The 18,181-nt window shown below is 36.9% G+C and overlaps 1 protein-coding gene across 1 annotated transcript; it reads right to left on the bottom strand.

The window, feature by feature from the left end:
- Positions 1–364: 364 nt before the first annotated feature.
- LOC120283031 (zinc finger protein 8-like) lies at positions 365–1,363 on the bottom strand. Its single transcript, XM_039289857.1, has one exon. The coding sequence runs from the start codon at positions 1,234–1,236 to the stop codon at positions 412–414; it is 825 nt and encodes a 274-aa protein (XP_039145791.1). The 5' UTR covers positions 1,237–1,363; the 3' UTR covers positions 365–411.
- Between the last annotated feature and the right edge of the window lie 16,818 nt (positions 1,364–18,181).

Here is an 18,181-nt window from a genome sequence, read left to right as displayed (position 1 = left end):
ATCCAATGAAAACACACTTCCAATCATCAGTACACTTTGTTTAATGCAGTAGTAGTAGTAGCTCTTAAATCAAAAGTAGTAAAGCATCACAATACCTATTTCCCAACCTTAACTTTTGCATTCAAGCAAAAAGAAAAACAAAAACTAACAAATAGAGAGAAAATAAAATAAAATTAAAAGAACAAGCTAGAACACAAATCTAGTGCAACAAGTAACGGTTATAAAGTACAGATTTACTAAACAGGATAAATTGATTGTTCTTGCATGCTATATAGATAAGAACCAACTCATTTAATTCCTCAACAAATATAAAGGAAAATATGACTGTGAATCAAGAATTGAAAGAAAAATAAAACCCAACAAAGGGAAAAAGACTATATTCTAATTAGAAACTCTTAATATTTCCCTCAATCAAAGATGAAGATCCAAACTAAGGTTCTCCTTAGAACGAACCATTGAAGAAGAAGGAGAAGAAGGAGATGAAGATGAAGAAAAAGCATTGAAATTAGTAGTACTAAAAGCATGATCACCATCACCGGAAAAGATCTTCGACTCCGGTGTTGCACCGGAAACTCTCCAAAGACCGGGTAAAGGACTACCATTGATAGGCTGAGACACAGAACCAAGCCCACCATAGAACTGAACTCCGGCAGGACTCCAAGAAGACGATGAAGGTGGCTCGAAGACATGACCGAGACCGAAACGTGTGGCTGAAGGCATGGAGGAGATGAGCCTGTGGTAATTATAAACACCATAAACATGAGCATTGTTTGAGTGGTGGTTGTGGAGAGAGGCCATGGCTGAGTGAAGGTGAGCTCGTTTAGCATGTTGGCGTTCACGTTTGTGGGCGTTTTGATGACCTCCGAGAGCTTGAGAAGTGGGAAAGTTGCGGCAACAGTAGTGGCATTCAAACTTTCTGGTTGTATTAATGTCTCCGTTTGGAGTACTTGTAGTGGTGGAGTTGGTTTGATCTATGAGATGAACTACTTCTTGATCTTGTTGTTGATCTTGTTGTTGTTGTTGTTGTTGTTGTTGTTGTTGTTGTTGTTGTTGTGATTGTTCATCAGTGGAGTTGTGAGGAAACTCGATGCCGAAAAGGCGAATGGCCGAGGAGGAGGAGGAGGAGGAGGAAGGTGGTGGTTTATGGAGGCCGGAAGGGGATGGACGGATGAAAGGGAGCTGGGAGAAGGAGTCTACGGTCATGAAGTCTCTTGGTTCTTGTTCGCTCATTGGCATGAAATTAAGGAGAGGATGAAGAAGAAGCTAGTAGATATTTTGTTCTTTGTTGGGAAGGTCTTGTTGTTGTTGTTGTTATTGTTGTTGATGATGTTCTTGTATTGGAATAGGAATGTGGTTTGTATTAAGGAAGTGCAAAACATGTTTATGATCACATAAATAAATTATTTTAGAAATATTATAAATATATATATATATATATATATTCTAGAAAACATATAGTAATCAAATTGTGTTTTTGAAAAAGAAATTGCTGTTGATTTATGCTAGTCTTTCAAAAATGTATGGTATTATAAATATTTCATGATTTAATGTATTTGAGTATATGTAATGGATGTGAATTCTGAGATTCCTAATTAATGATGTGGTAAAAATAATAAGCAAGTATAGTATAAAAGTTTTGTGAGATTTTATTCTCTTTGAATCTCTTTGTACTTTGTGTAGATTTTTTTTCCCTTTGATTTGATATCCCTCTTTTACCTTTCTTCTTGGTCTGTAATTAATTATTATAGTAATATGATTAGTTTGTTTATAACTTAAAGGGTTAAAACAAACTATGTATATATATATATTGATCCAGAAATTAAGTATAGGTTGGTTGGGTGAAGTGTGGGGTCTATGAAGAGAATGGAGATGGAGATGGCCTGACAAGAGCTACTGTAAGTCAAGGATGGTGTTTAGCTCCTCAGACAACAACCAAGTACCACTCTCTCTCTCTCTCTCTCTCTCTCTCTCTCTCTCTTTTTAATCTCTAGTTTCTGTGCATGTGTGACAACCAGTGTAAGAAGAGGTGAAGAAACATATAACTGCATGCAGTGTGTGGTCATCTCTCTCTCTATATCTCTCTTTAACTATGTAAAAAAAGTGTTTGCAGATGTGTGGGATGATAAGTGGTCCTCACAAGTGTTTGTTGAGACTTGGGAGAGGTATAGATCAGCCATTTATGCACTAGAGAGGCTCTTCAGGGATTATAACTCTTTCTTATTTTAATGAATTCCAATATATATATATATATATATATATATATGTATTAATTTACAGCGATATTCAACTTCACCAATCTTGCAGCCATCCTTGCGTGCCAGAGATTTAACATCTCATAATAAATACCATGTAAAACAATTAATGCATTCTAGGTTGGCAATATTTAGTTTACAGTTTGTAGGTTTGAAGATATTGGATGTGTTTAGTGGTGTATTAGTTTGAAATTTTGGATACAGAAATATATATATATATATATATATAACTCAAAACCACCTTTTCCCTTGATAGTTGGCTAATTATACCATTCTTTCAAACTTAGAGTTTGAGAGTTTGAATTATATCTATATCTAATCCACATTTCTTTAAAAGAAAATTAAAAAAAAAAAAAAACTTGAGCTTCATATAAGAAAAATGAAGGTGATTTCTATTAATTAAAAATAAAAATTTAACAATTGAGAAAATGAACTACATAAATAATAAAATGTTCACTTTTAATGTTTTGTAGAGATTTCATTCACTTTTGTCGATCTATCATGTTATTATTTTTATTAGTAAGCTAAATCTTAGTTTTTTAGGTTTTTGTTGTTTGTTGTTGTATTTTGTTTTTATTGTTATTTTTTCTATGTTGTTTGTTGTTTGTTTTCCTTTTAATAAAATATGAGTTGTTCACTTATATATATATAAATTAGAAAATACTAAAGCCAAAAGGAGCAAAGGAAAACATTAATTAATTAGAATAAGAAAGAAAAGAAGAAAACGTTTATTAACATTATTTTTAACCATAACTAGATCAGGGGCACATTCTTTGTCATACATTTTTTTTAAAAAATTTTTTTACAAAAAGGGAAGAGATCACATTCAAAATTGTTTATATCATTTTACATTCATGGGCATGGACGGCCAAGTTGGCCATTAATTATTCCTCTTGATAACTATAGACATACCTCCACACACAAACTCATAATTTCCCTCCATCTACTTTTAAGTCTTCATGGACTTGTCACTATCTTCACCTCTCTTTTCCATTCTTCATATCCACGTCACAAGCTCTTGTTTGGTGTCATATCTCCCTTGATAGTTTGAAATTTCACACATATTGCTATATAATTAAATTGATCACATCTTATCTTTGCATTATTTGTTTTATTATATACATAATCAAACATTGAAAACAGTAGATCTAACTTCTCAATTTGTTCTTTTTCTAGTGGATTCCACCACAATGCATTTCTTAATCTTGAATTTATATATATATTTTATCTCCAAATAAAAATAAACAAATAAATAAATCACTATCTTGAGTTACTTCATGTATGAGTTTTTAGGCACACTTGTGTGGACACACCAACCGGATCCAAAGACATGATACAAATAATCATTCATTCACATTTGTTATATTTTGGGGGACCATCTTTGTGAAAACTTCATGTGATGCCAACTCTAATCACTCCTTAAACTTCTAAAATGTCGTCATTGTGATGCCCCCATTCGCATTTTTCTGAATGAAAAGCATCGTTTAGTCGCTATCTACCTTCTACTTTCCGCAACTAACAGAAACAACACATTCACGCTATAAACTGTGTTTTTTTCTTGGTCCTAAAGTGTACCTTGTTCCCACCGTCTAATTAATTATTAACCAGTATATATATATATATATATATATATATATATGTCAAGACATTTTAGCCTTTCTTTCACATGCATCAAATTACAACTGTTTTCAATGTTTATGTAATTTTCATTCATTGAAGAGAATTAATTAAAATCTTTAATTAATTAGTGTTGTAATGGAGAACAAGAGTCATCATAATATATTTGTTCATTGGTTAATCTTGAGAAATTAAAGATGCATGTGTTTGGATTGAGCTAGAAGTGAATTAATTTAATTATTTCTTGCTTATGGAAGGAGAAATTAATTAATCAAGTCTTCCTTTATAATATGCATATATATATATATATATGTATTACTATGCTTTTGAAGATGTGTCTTGTCCAGCAGGTAGATGTGATGCATTGACAATGATGTCATATATAAGAGGCATCCAAATTTAACAATGAATTCTATGAGATTATGTTAATAAAGTAGACATACCATGCATGATTCATTGAAGCAAAGATACTACCAGTGTGAAAGTAAACATGAAGTGGAACATCATATAATCAAAAGCATGCATTACAATAAAGAATTAAATTGAAAGCACTATTGGTTTAGAACAAATCTAATCAAGGAGTAATACAAAATGTTAAAATTAACTTAATTAATTTGAGTAATCATAAAGTCAACAAACTAGTCCTTTGGTGAAAGAGATGGTGGATCCCTCAAAGGGTGAAGGTGGGAACCACGTTGAATGGTTAAGACATCAACAAGAGAAATTAATATAACAAAATATCAGACTCCAAAAGAGAAAGTAGAGGCTTTGATTGGATGACTTTGAACATGGAAACACTCAAATGAATGCCTATTTAGGTTGTGTGGTCTGGCCCTTAAAAGCCATGGTGGTGGTCATCTCAAGACAAAGAGATGATCATGGTGTCGGAAAGAAGATCACAAAACACAGGACCACCATTTTCATGAAGTGAGGTCACATACAAAGGAAGAAAACTCTAAGCTTATAGTAATGGCTGGAAAAAGTCTTGAGAGGCCAAGTGGGTGATTATTCAATAGTTCATTAGTTCTTTGTCTCTTTTCATTGCATGTAATGCTATCACTGTCATGTTGAAGCTTTGAGTTATTTGTTTGGGTCCACAATAGTATTAGGTATTAAGATGAGTGGATACTGTTCATATATGTATGCATGTATGCCTCTATCATGGGTGGCTTGTCTCATATCTTCCATTTTGACACACTGCTTTTAATTATTGGTCCACGTGTTCATCTTGAACATGATGGGAGAATGTGTGTATCTTGTTATCAAAATGCACCATGTTTTGTTTCATGATATCTCTTTTCTAGTTATTTGATGTGAAGAATGTTAGCAGGGAAACATAAAATGGAGTACATGATCATCAAGTACATGTAACAGTTGAAATGTGTATATATATATATATATAGAAATCATAATACTATACCATGCATCTTATCTTGTCTTGATTTGTTATCCTTTGATCACTCTTTATGACATGTTTTTATGAATCAATGATATATATTCGTTTTTAATTTGTAAAAGCACACACACATGCAAACCCTAATAATAGGGTGATAAAAAGGTGGTGGCAGAGCATGCAGGGGGGAGAGAAATGATTGGGAGATGACCTCGAGATGGGCAATACAGTGATTTAGAGACCACAGCACGAGGGCTGTGTCCCAGAGTGAAATAGAATTGATAGTTATTCAGAGCTCATAAGGACCACAGTATATATAAATATATATATATATAGTTGTCGTACTGGATCATTTGAAGCACTTTTTTAATAAAGGATTTATAAACAGGACTCTGATCTGTTAGTGGGAGGCATAATTATTCTTTTTCATTAAGTTGGAGAGTGTGCCACCATTGAAATACATGACTACGTTTATATATATGTATCATTTCCTATCTTTCAGCATCTTGCATGCATGCTTTTGAATATATATATCTTTGCTGTTGTGATTAAAGATCATCACTTTGCAATGAAGATTAATATTGTATATATATATGATATAATGTCATACATCTATATATATATATGAGTTATGGGGAAGGAAGGAACTGTATATATGCATGCATGATGACCACAAAATTAATTTGATGAAAAGATGCCATGTAGAAGATTAGATTGATGTTACAATGGATATCAGAAAAAAATTCAGCGTTCATACAACTGTTATATTACCTTGATTCTTCGGGTAACTCCTTTTAATTTGGTTTCTTTATCTTTTTGAGTTTAGAATGCAAGTCTTGATTGAGATGGATGAGCAACGAAATCAAGCCATATGCATGTTGCTAGAGTTTTCTCTTCTTTGATTTCCCTGCATTTGAACTCTAAAAGATATTAATTGAGAGAAGTCATCTAAATTTATTAATAATATCATGACCACTTAATTGACTGTGAAAAAGACTCTACTTTGTTTTCATCACAATTAACCCTACAGATGAATTAAATAAGAAGAATACTTTATCTTTCATGTCTATGGATGTTAAAAGGTATCATCACAAGAACATTAACTCCTATTACATATTTGGTCCCCTCCATTTTATTGGACATGATAAGTCATGCCTGAAAGGTCCATCTTTCTTTGGTACCATCTTTCAGTAATTTAATTTCTTTACTTATATATATATACACATACATATATGTATATTTTATTACATTATATTATATATTAACATAAAGGGTGGTCTCATTATTCTCACAATGAATCCATGTAAGTACTGATCTCTTGTTTGGTTGTCACCACATCACATGGCTGAGTATTTCCATGGTCCATATATATAAGACCTTTCCCTATGTGTTCCTGTTGAAGTAGCCCCCACAACACTCAATGGAATGAGTTTTTAGAAATCCATGAATTTTTGTAGGCCATCATGTTCCCCCTTCTCAATTACACCACCCTTTGGTGCTTCTTCAAATATGGTCCCAAATTGAACATCTTTCCTTCATTAATATTCATCCCTCTTTCCTTTTCAATCTCTCTCTCTCTCTCTCTCTCTCTCTCTCTTTCTCTGTGTGTATATATATATATTATTTAATTTGCAAAAGATTGTATGATAAATACATATAAGAGTTTCATATTTATTATTTTACACAACGGGAAAATATTACTTTCATTGTTCTTAATTTCATTTGTATGGTATTTGTTCACTGATATACTTAATTTTATACTACTCTTGTGTGTGTGTGTGTGTGTGTGTGTTTCTTTTGAAATTTCATGCAAGCTAGGGGACACTTTTAATTACTGACATGCATGTATGTTAAAGAGGAAACCTAAAAAAGAGAAGACATAGCCATACATTTATACCCTCAAAAAAAGAACACATTTACACTTATCAAGGATCAAGCAAAGAATAGATTGAAAGTTATGATTTCAGACTGACATTAAAAAGCTGTCACTATTGATAGAAATCTTGAAGCTCATATCTAAATCAATCCATTACAAAGACATCACTGTGAATGCTTACACTGATGGAACTACTTCAAAGGTAAACAAGATGAAGCTTTCATGGTCCCCACTTTTGATGGTTCAATTTGACTGAATCATTCATTCAATCCAGATGAGATGAACAAACCAACCACATCCCTACTTGGATATTAACTTGACACGGTGTTCCAAAGAAGGCCATAACTTATGAGGTGGATTTCAGAGATACACATCCAAATTTAGTTGTTTGTAAAGCTAGACTTAATTGCAATATTTATGTATGCATACACCATCCCTTTGTCTTGACAATATATAATTCATTTCCTGATAACTCAAACACACCAAAACACACACATAGACACACATGTTTGATTTAAACCCATTGTTGTTACCATAGTAATGGTTATAAGTTTTTATTAATTAATTAATTAACTGAAAAAAATGTTTGCCTTGAACCATCATATCCTTCCATAAATGTTTATGTTGACAAATATCAGTTTGAAAAATAGACTTTTGGACATCATTAATGAATTATAACCTATAGCTTTTCAAACTGTTTGAAAGTTTTTCATAAGAAGTTAATCAGTGAAAAGGACTGATAGAGTTGATCTAATGAGGTTACATATATTAAACTCTAGACTAATTTATAAAATCAATCAACATTTTGCAAGTTTTTGTTTGTTTGTTTTGAAAATAGGTGGATATATAAACCACTTTCATTAATTAAAAAAAAATACAAAAAATTATAGCAACAGAAAAAAATTTAAAAATAAACTGAAAAAGGTAAAAGATAAATAACAATTGACAAATTCTAGTGAATCCCGAACAAAATGAAATAAAGACTCTCTAAAAATCGTGAAAATGAAATAAGATACAAAATGAAATAATTAAAAGCAAAATGAAATAAGACTCTCTGAATGGGAATCCCATAAATTCCAGAGTATGTCAAATAGTGAAAATGAAATCCTCAAACTTTATCTTATTACCTTCCGGGATTGCGGATAGCCACAACATTTTGAAAGTTAATGGGCGGGAGTGGAAGTTTTTCATAAAGGAGAGGGTATTGATCATTTGTGTTAATTAGATACAACTATTAAAAATAGTTATGAAGGAAACCAATTAATATTATGATACAGCTATACAAAATATATAGTGATTATTAATTAGAACTTACATAATATGATAATATATATATAAGAGTACAATATTCTAACCTATTCGATTACAGATAAACTAAGAAGAAGTGCAAATTTGCCAGTGAAGTTGACTGGGAAATTCATTTTAGGGGTCAGACATATATGTACTTTGTTTGAAGCTTCTTTAAGGGAAACACACATGTTTCTCTCTTGGGCCACAGTTTATTGAATCACAATTTATTGTCTCATTTGCAAATGAAACAGTGAAGATTCTTTCACTCTGCTACGTACCACTTGTGAAAAATTAAGTTTTAATTTTTTAATCCTTTCTAATTGTTTCTCTTTGCTTAATTTTGAAAAAAATTTGGATAAATTTCTAATGCAATTACTACAGACAGAGAGATAAAAACATGCATATATATATATATATATATACATATATATAGATCTCCATATCTTCATTGCTAATTAGATTTCCTTGTACCATGTTAAGTAGGTAGGTATTTAATGTCACTCTGTCATGACTTAAAAAAATTAATCTTGTTGAAGTTACCTTACTGACACATTCATGGCCTCAGCTTCTTACATTTAATGATCAAAGATACAAAAAAATTCATGTCCTATATATTTCAACAGTTGGCCATTATCAAGATACCCAAAATAAAATAAATAAGTTGGACAACAACACATAATGACTGGCCAAGCACTCCTTTCATTATTATATAACATCAAGAAACAGACATGGCCACAAGTTATGCATGTATGTATACACATATATAACAAAACATAGTCAAAATAAAACCAATGCTTTCCACTAATGGAAGTAGAACATCTGAACGTGAAACTTAACATGCATTTGCATTCATGCTTTGAGAATAAACATATCTAAATAAAGGTTCTAAAACTCTGAAAAAAGAGTTTGGAGTAAATGGAGAAGTTAATCAATAATCAGAAATCAATAGGACTTCACAAGATGATGAAGAGAAGGCATTGAATTAGGTACAGCAAAGTAAGACTCCATTGCTAGCTTTGCATGGAAGACCTCCATTGCTGACCTTCCTTCATTGACGTCCTTCATCAATCCGGTGTACAGAGCCGCCATCCGAGCCGCCGCCAGCCGCCACTTAGCCGACACCCACGGAAGCCTAATCCGATGAATAGCTCTTGAAACAAAGCCTTCTTTAAGATACTTGCAGCCGGCGCAGGAGCCGCCGCCGAGCCTCACCGTCAGTGGCTTTCTCCTGCGAATCCGGAAGGCAATGCGGCTGCGCCGGCGCCGGAGAATGAGTCGCAGCTCGTGGCTCAGTCCCGCCATTGAAATGGAGCTTTTGGGTGGTGACACGCTTGAGGGTATATATAACTTGAAGCGTTGGTGTTCTGTTCACCCGCAGATAAACTTATTTGATAGATAGTTTAACGTGAACCATCTACGTGGTGTGAGAATTTTAATATTTTATTAGAGAGGTTATGTTGTTCCGAGAGTGAGTGGAAACGAAGCATGTGGGGCTCGGTTTGAGCGTTGACCAATGAAAAGGGTCCCACTTTATTACATGATTTGAAAAGTCCACGTAAATGATTTTGACTTTTGGAAGGGGAATCCTTTGGTTTGGAGTGGGACCCATTTGTAACTCTCAACGTGCTGAGGTAGTGCCAAACGGCTCATATATTCCTTTATTAATATTTGTTTATTTTTAAATTAAAAAATTTCTTGTAAAGTTGGCACTATTATTTTAATTGAGTGTATATTGTTGGGATTTTATAATTGATACAATGAGGTTGTTACAATGTTATTGTTGATTTGCAAATAAGGGAATTGGGTCGTCACAAGCATCTCACAGTGAGCTCTTTGCTGGTTAGTTTGTTCAGTGGTTGAAACTACTGCTTCTTAGTTTAATTATGTTTTAAGAAGTCTAAGGTGTTTAGTTGTAAACTAACTTGAGTTAAGACATTGACTATTAATAAATATCAGTCATTAATTAGAAAAAAAATGGCAGTATTTCTTTTGATTAGCATTGTTTGAATTAACATAAGAGATAGCAATGATTGCGAATTTAGCGGGGGACACTTTAACATTGATAGTTAGTTTTAAATTTTATTTTAAATTTAGAAGCTAAGGGCTCTGGATAAACGAAAAAAAAAAACACTTGTTTTAAATATCAAGTGACTGTTAACTGATGATTGTGAATCTAATTGCCCCATTTTAACAATGGTTATTAGTTTTAAATTTTATATCAAATTTGGAAGTTAATGGTTCTAAATAGCGGGAAAAAACACTCGTTTTAAATATCAACTGTTAACCAATGATTGTGAATATAATGGGCCACTCTAACCAATGTTTATTTTTTATTTTTATTTTTTTGGGAAAAGAGCTCTGAAAGCTATTTATTCAAAAACCAAGAAACTAACAACTATCTAGAGATTACAATGACGCAGAAAACCTGAGAAAAGGAGGGAAAACAGACATCAAAAGTAAAGAAGGCATTAAACAAAATGCTTCATAAGCCAATGTGGAAGATCTCTTCCTTGATGATACAAGATCAGAGCATGCTTACTGGAACCAAAGATGGCCAAATCAACAGCAAACTTCATCCAACGAAGAGGAATGATGTGAATCTGAGGAAACATGAGCTCTTCCAGATGAAAGCGAATATTCTCTATCAATGTCACAAGACGCCAATCAGCAAGCCGGGAATCCTGGTTGATGGCAGATAATAGATCGTTGTTAGCTAGGAAAATCTGCTTGCATAAAATTCTCTGACTCAGAATACTCTGCAACGCAAAAAGGAGGGCGCATGATTCAGCTTCAATACAGGAGTCAGCGATAATTGGACCACAACCGGCAAGAACGAAGCTTGAATTGAAGTTGGAGATGGAAAAGCCAACTCCAGACTTGACAGATTTAAGATTCCTAACCAATGTTTATTAGTTCTAAGTTTTGTTTCAAATGTCATTCCTGATAGGACGCTGCAAAGAACCAAGCATTCCAGCAGTATCCATTGGGAACCTCAAGCACTCTTTGAATTTCTTGAGTGCTAAATCGGACATTCCAAAAGGTAAACTCATTCGTCTTAGGAGTGATCCACTCTCGATCTCGGTTTGAGGAGGCCTTGGATATTCGGGTGGTGGACTTTGCCTCCTTAGTTTGTTTTTTTCTTTCCGTGTGTCCCCCAAGATGAGCGGCCTAGTCGTTAAAAAAGACAGGGGCGTGCACAAGCCTTTATAGAGCAAGTGGGAACGAGACCCGCGTACACATGGGCGCTGAGAACACCCCGACACAACCACTACTCACACTCCCAGAAATGTGCTCTCATCAAAATTCGAACTCTCACAACTTGTGAAGAATTCTATTAGGGACCTGGCTACCAATAGACTACTTGGTCGTTAATATGTGTTTCTCTGTTTTTGTTTGTGTTGAGGTGAGCCTCACTCCGGTGATTACTTTAACCTCTAGTTTGGTTATTTATGCTTCCTTCTTCGTTTTTCTGTACTCGTTTTTTTAATTTGGTTTGTCGTCGTTCATTTTTTTATTTAATAAAAGCGAGTTATTAAAAAAATAAATAAAAAAATTGCCATTCCTCCTTCCCTCCTCCTCCTCTTCATAGGGGTTTGGATTTAGGATTCCATATTGATAATTGATGAGAAGGCGAGCTCCCGACCTCGCAGGTGACATCAAGGAGGTAATCTTTCCACAAAGAGATCTATTGTGTTGCTTTGTTATATTGCAGTTAAAAGTCACGGATCATCTTGTTGTTTTTATGGCTGATTTGTAGGTTCTTTTTATGTTTGAAAGGTTTTTTGATTCATTTCCTTTTGTTTTTTTCTTTTCTGCATGGATGATGTTACAAGTGGCTACAGCAAAGCTAGGAGTAATTTAGCAATGTAGGGTATTCAAATGATGGCAATATTGAAATAGATTGTGACTAAATATCCCAGTTGTGCAGTATCTGTTCATCGACTCAGTTCATCCTGTTGGTGTATCTTGCTGGAACTCCGGCCAAATCGTGGGTGTTTGAGGAAATGCTAGGAGAGATAGAACCAGAGAGAAATCTCTTGACCACACACTCAAGAAGGAAAGACCCGTGAGTTGAATAAAGACTTAGTCTAACCAATGAGCAAGTGCTCATCAACTAATATATATAATCAAAGAGCAGATAAAAGTACAGCACAAAACTTTGCTCTCATTGGCCTATCATACTGCATAGTTGCTATTGGCCAATACTTAACCTTAAACTACACCCACATTGGATGGACACAAACACAAAAAGACATGGGTTGCCATTAATGCTCCCCATTACAAAAACATCTCAGTTAAATGACTGAGCATACACAGTAAAGCCCACCACGACAGTATGTGAACAACGTCATGACACAAAACCATGCTACCTCCCCATATTGCACATCACCACCTGCAGCCAACTCCGGTGATGCCAACCTTCTCATGCGACAAATCACATCTTAACATCCCCCAGTGATTGAAGCATGCACAACCCAAGTTGACTTCTCAAGAGAACATACTTCTCAACTGGAAGAGACTTGGTGAGGATGTCAGCCAGCTGATCTTCACTCGAGCAGTGGTGTAGAGAGATCACCCCTTCATTAACGAGCCCTCGAATGAAATGAAAACGCACGTCTATGTGCTTAGTCCTACCATGATGTGTGGGATTCTTTGCTACCGCGATCGCCGATAAGTTATCACACCAAAGCTTGGTTGGCAGCGACATCATGTACCCACAATCCTGCAAGATCCTCCTTAGCCACACTATCTGACAGGCTGCTGCAGTAGAGGCTATGTACTCCGCCTCAGTCGTCGATAGTGCAACAATTTATTGTTTCTTTGACCCCCATCCAATTGTGCTCATGCCTAACCGAAAGAGGAGTCCAGAGGTGCTCTTGCGATCAGATAGGGATCCACCCCAATCGCTGTCCGAGAAGGCTTCTAGAACTCCTTCATTTCCCCGTGAATACCAGAGTCCAAGTCCCCTAGTACCTGCAAGGTATCTCACCACGCGCTTGGCTGCAACGAAATGACACTTGTGAGGTTGATTCATAAACCTGGACAGATAGTTTACTGCAAAACATATGTCTGATCGAGTGTGTGTCACATAAAGTAGCCTTCCAATTAAGCTTCTGAAAATCCATGGATCAGGCATGACTCCACCAGCATCACTTTGCAGCTTGTCATTTACTCCCATTGGTGTTGATGTAGGCTTGCATTGTGACATGTTCATCTGATGTAATATTCCTTCAATGTAGTTCTTTTGTGTTATAAATAAACCACTCGAGCTTTGTAACACTTCTAACCCAAGGAAATGACTAACTTTGCCCAGATCAGTCATTTTGAAAGTGCACATCATATCCTTTCTGAATTCTTTGAGCATTGCACATGAAGAGCTTGTATATATGATGTCATCAACATACAAACTAATCATTAATGCCCCTTCATTCTCCCCCACCTTCTTGTAGAGTGTATGCTCATTTTCACTTCTTGTGAAACCACACTTTCTAAAATGCTGATCAATTTTCGAGTACCAGGCCCGGGGTGATTGTTTCAAACCATAGAGCGCCTTCCTTAGCTTGTATACACGATGTTCTTCACCTTTTACACCATACCCTTCTGGTTGAGTAACAAATACTTCTTCTTGAATGTCACCGTTCAAAAACGCTGATTTTACGTCAAAATGGAACACATCCCAGCCTGAGTGAGCTGCGAGCGCTAGCATTAATCTCACTGTTTCCATTCGGGCCACCGGCGAGAACACCTCGTCATAATCTATGCCTTGTTTCTGAGAGTAACCCTTAGCCACCACCCTTGCTTTGAGCTTCTGAACTTTCCCTTCCGAGTTGTATTTGGTCTTGAAGATCCACTTCAAACCAATTGCTTTCTTTCCAGCAGGAAGGTCGCATAACTCCCACGTATCATTACAAACAATTGAGTTAATCTCTTCCTCCATTGCCTCCTGCCATGCCTTACTCTTCACAGCCTCCTTAAAGTCAACTGGATCAGCAACATGCATGGCAAATGTGCACGTGCTGTAGATATCTGATAACAACTTTGTTTTCCTTGCTGGTGAACCATCGGTGGGTGCAACCTGAGTTCTCTGGGATTCTGGTACACGTTCATGCTCACTTTCCCTTGCCTCACACTCAGCGTCTCCCACTGAGTTTCCATAGCATGTAGGCCTAGCATTTTCTTGCTCACAAATTCCAGGTTCTCCATTAACTTGAATCTCCCGACGATCATTATGATTTGTCTTCCAACTCCATCGCGCTTCTTCATGGAAGATGACATCCCTGCTCACAAGAATTTTGCAAGTAATTGGGTTATACAATCGATATGCTTTTGATTCATGTGAGTAACCAACAAACAAGCATTTCTCCGATTTTTCATCAAGCTTGTGAGGTTTATGAGAGGTGATGAGTGCAAATGCAACACACCCGAACACCCTTAAGTGATTTACTCTCGGCTTGAACCCATACCACACTTCAAATGGCGTCTTGTTAAATAAAGCTTGTGTAGGTGATCTATTGATCAAATACACAGCAGTAGAAGTAGCTTCTCCCCAGAAGTTTGTTGGCAAGTTCCCACTTTTTAGCAAGCTGCGCGCCATCTCCACAACCGTTCGATTCTTCCGCTCTACCACACCATTCTGCTGTGGTGTGTGTGGTGTGGAGAATTCCCTTCTGATTCCCAGTGAGTCACAATACTTTTGAAACTCAGAGGATGTAAACTCGCCGCCTCGATCACTCCTAATAGCCTTGAGCTTCACACCAGCTTGCCTTTCAACTAAGGTATGGAACTTCCGAAAACACTCAAAAACATCCGACTTGCTCTTGAGGAGATAAACCCAGCACCATCTACTGAAATCATCAACAAGCAAATAGAAATATTTATTACCTCCCAAAGATTCTTCTTTCATGGGCCCGCATAGGTCCATATGCACTAATTGAAGACAAGCCCCTGCCCTCCGAGCAACACCTGCTGGGAAACTCGACCTCGCCTGCTTCGTCAGAGCACAATCTTCACATTGTGAGCTCATCTTAAACTCAGGCATACCAACCACCAGTTTCTTCATGGTCATAGATTGCAAGCTTCTATAATTTATGTGTCCTAGCCGAAGATGCCAGAGCTCAGCTAGTGTTTGCTTCCTCGTGACCATATTGAGTCTTCCAATACAGCTAACATCCAACGGGAACATATTGCTCTTGGTTCGTTGAATTTCAACCACCTGATTCCCTGTTTGTTTATCACTTATGACACACATATCCTTATCAAATACAACAGAATAGCCTTTTGTGAGTAGCTGCCCGACACTGAGGAGGTTATGGGCCAAACCTGGGATGAATTGCACTCCTCGCAATTCCTTTTGCTCACCTGTATGAGTGCTCACACTCACAGTTCCCACCCCTTGAACCATCATCTCCTTGTCATTACCAAGCCTGACACTCACCTTCTGAGTCTCATCCAGGTTGATAAATAAGCTTCTTCTCCCCATCATGTGATTCGAACATCCGCTGTCCACCAACCACACAGAAGATGCTTCAGGTTCTGATGAGCTGCTGGCCATGAAAATGTTGTTTGTCTCTTCTTCACTTGCAACTAGATTAGCTTCCTTCTCTGGTGGCTTGTTCCTTGCCCAACATTCAGCTTTCACATGCCCAAATTTTTTGCAATGAAAACATTGAATATGGCTTTTATTTTCAGGGCTTCTACCTCGGTTGCCTCTTCCTCGGCCTCTCCCTCGGTTGAACTGCCTTCCTCGGCCTCTTCCATCACCCCAAAAACCTCTAGGACCAACTCCTTTCCCAGATATAGAGCTTGATGTTTCACCCTTTGCAAGAAGAACCTTCTCAGCACTCTTTCCCAGTGCTCGATTTACCCTCACTTCATGAGCTTGCAGTGATCCACTGAACTCATCAAGTGACAAACTTGCAAGTTCTTTTGATTCTTCAATTGCAACAGCGACAAAATCAAATTTCGGTGCTAAGCTCCTCAGCACTTTGGACACCACCTCTGCTTCACTGAGTTTGTGACCAAGTCCCTTGATTTGATTCACAGTAGTGACCACCCTGGAAAAATATTCTTGAATACTCTCTTGATCCTCCATCTGCAACGTCTCAAACCCTTGCCTGAGAGCTTGCAGCCTTACCTCCAGTGCTTTGCTCGTGCCATGATATTGTTTCTTTAGCACCTCCCAAGCCTCATGCGCGGTTTTCACCTCAGAGATTCGATCCAAGACCGGACCATCTACAGCTTGCTGAATTAAACACAAAGCCTTAGCATTACGCTTCTTGTTCTCACGCACCTGGGCTTCGTCCTTTGTCTCGGCCAGCCCCTTCTTCACGAGCTCCCAAAGCTCCTGGGACTTAAACACAGTCTTCATCCGAAGACTCCATCTCCCATACTCCTTTCCAGTAAATATGGGAACTGATGGTTGAAAGAGAGCTGCTGCTGGTGCGCCGTTTGGAGTGCCGTTGGCTGCCATGAGCTCTGATACCAGATTTGTTGGTGTATCTTGCTGGAACTCCGGCCAAGTCGTGGGTGTTTGAGGAAATGCTAGGAGAGATAGAACCAGAGAGAAATCTCTTGACCACACACTCAAGAGAAAAGACCCGTGAGTTGAAAAAAAACTTAGTCCAACCAATGAGCAAGTGCTCATCAACTAATATATATAATCAAAGAGCAGATAAAAGTACAGCACAAAACTTTGCTCTCATTGGCCCATCATACTGCATAGTTGCTATTGGCCAATACTTAACCTTAAACTACACCCACATTGGATGGACACAAACACAAAAAGACATGGGTTGCCATTAGTGCTCCCCATTACAAAAACATCTCAGTTAAATGACTGAGCATACACAGTAAAGCCCACCACGACAGTATGTGAACAACGTCATGACACAAAACCATGCTACCTCCCCATATTGCACATCACCACCTGTAGCCAACTCCGGTGATGCCAACCTTCTCATGCGACAAATCACATCTTAACACATCCATGTTGTTTCATTAAAGGTAATTTTTTTTCCTGTTAGTGAAAATTTATTTTATTTTATTATAGTTTTGTGTTCTTGATTTCTTGTGAGGTGGTTAGGTTGTTGTTAATTTACACCCAAAAGAAAATTGCATTTCCTTCTCATTGCCTGTTGAACATATTCATGCAGATTAAATAGATTGCAGTCTTAAATTGTGTATGAGAAATTGAACAATAGTTGCTTTTTTTGAAACCTACCCTAGCTTGATTCATGAGCTGGTATTATTAGTTAAAAATTCTATCTTCATGTGGGAAAAGGTAAATAAACCACTTCAATTAAAAACAGGGAAAAAAAGCAAAGCAGAACATAGAAGAACCGACCCTCACACACCATGTGATACTAGAGTTACAGCAGAAGCAGATCACTAAATAAAAAGCAGACCACCTAAAAGAAAAAAAGCGGGCCACCTCGGGGCCACAAAAATAAAAAAAGCCCGACTAGCTCGTGGAGGGTCGGATGCCTCCACGCGGTAGGATCCCTCGACCAACCGGCCCCTCGGACTAAGAAACTCGAGGCTACGTCGAACAGTGGTCATGGAGTCTTTGAGCTTCCCCTTGGCGCTATCTACAAGAGCATCGAACCACGAAAGAAGCATGCGATCAATATTCATGACAATGCAATGTGCTGGAACAACTTTAGCATTAAAAATTCTATCATTTCTAGCAAGCCAGAGATTCCAAACTAACGCATTGACCACTAAATCCACACACGTCCTAGAGGCCGGCCTCAC

Source organism: Dioscorea cayenensis, chromosome 18 (genome assembly GCF_009730915.1).
Source record: "Dioscorea cayenensis subsp. rotundata cultivar TDr96_F1 chromosome 18, TDr96_F1_v2_PseudoChromosome.rev07_lg8_w22 25.fasta, whole genome shotgun sequence".
NCBI classification, from domain to species: Eukaryota; Viridiplantae; Streptophyta; class Magnoliopsida; order Dioscoreales; family Dioscoreaceae; genus Dioscorea; species Dioscorea cayenensis.
Note: the sequence above shows the minus strand (reverse complement) of the source record. Positions and strands in the feature narration are given on the sequence as shown.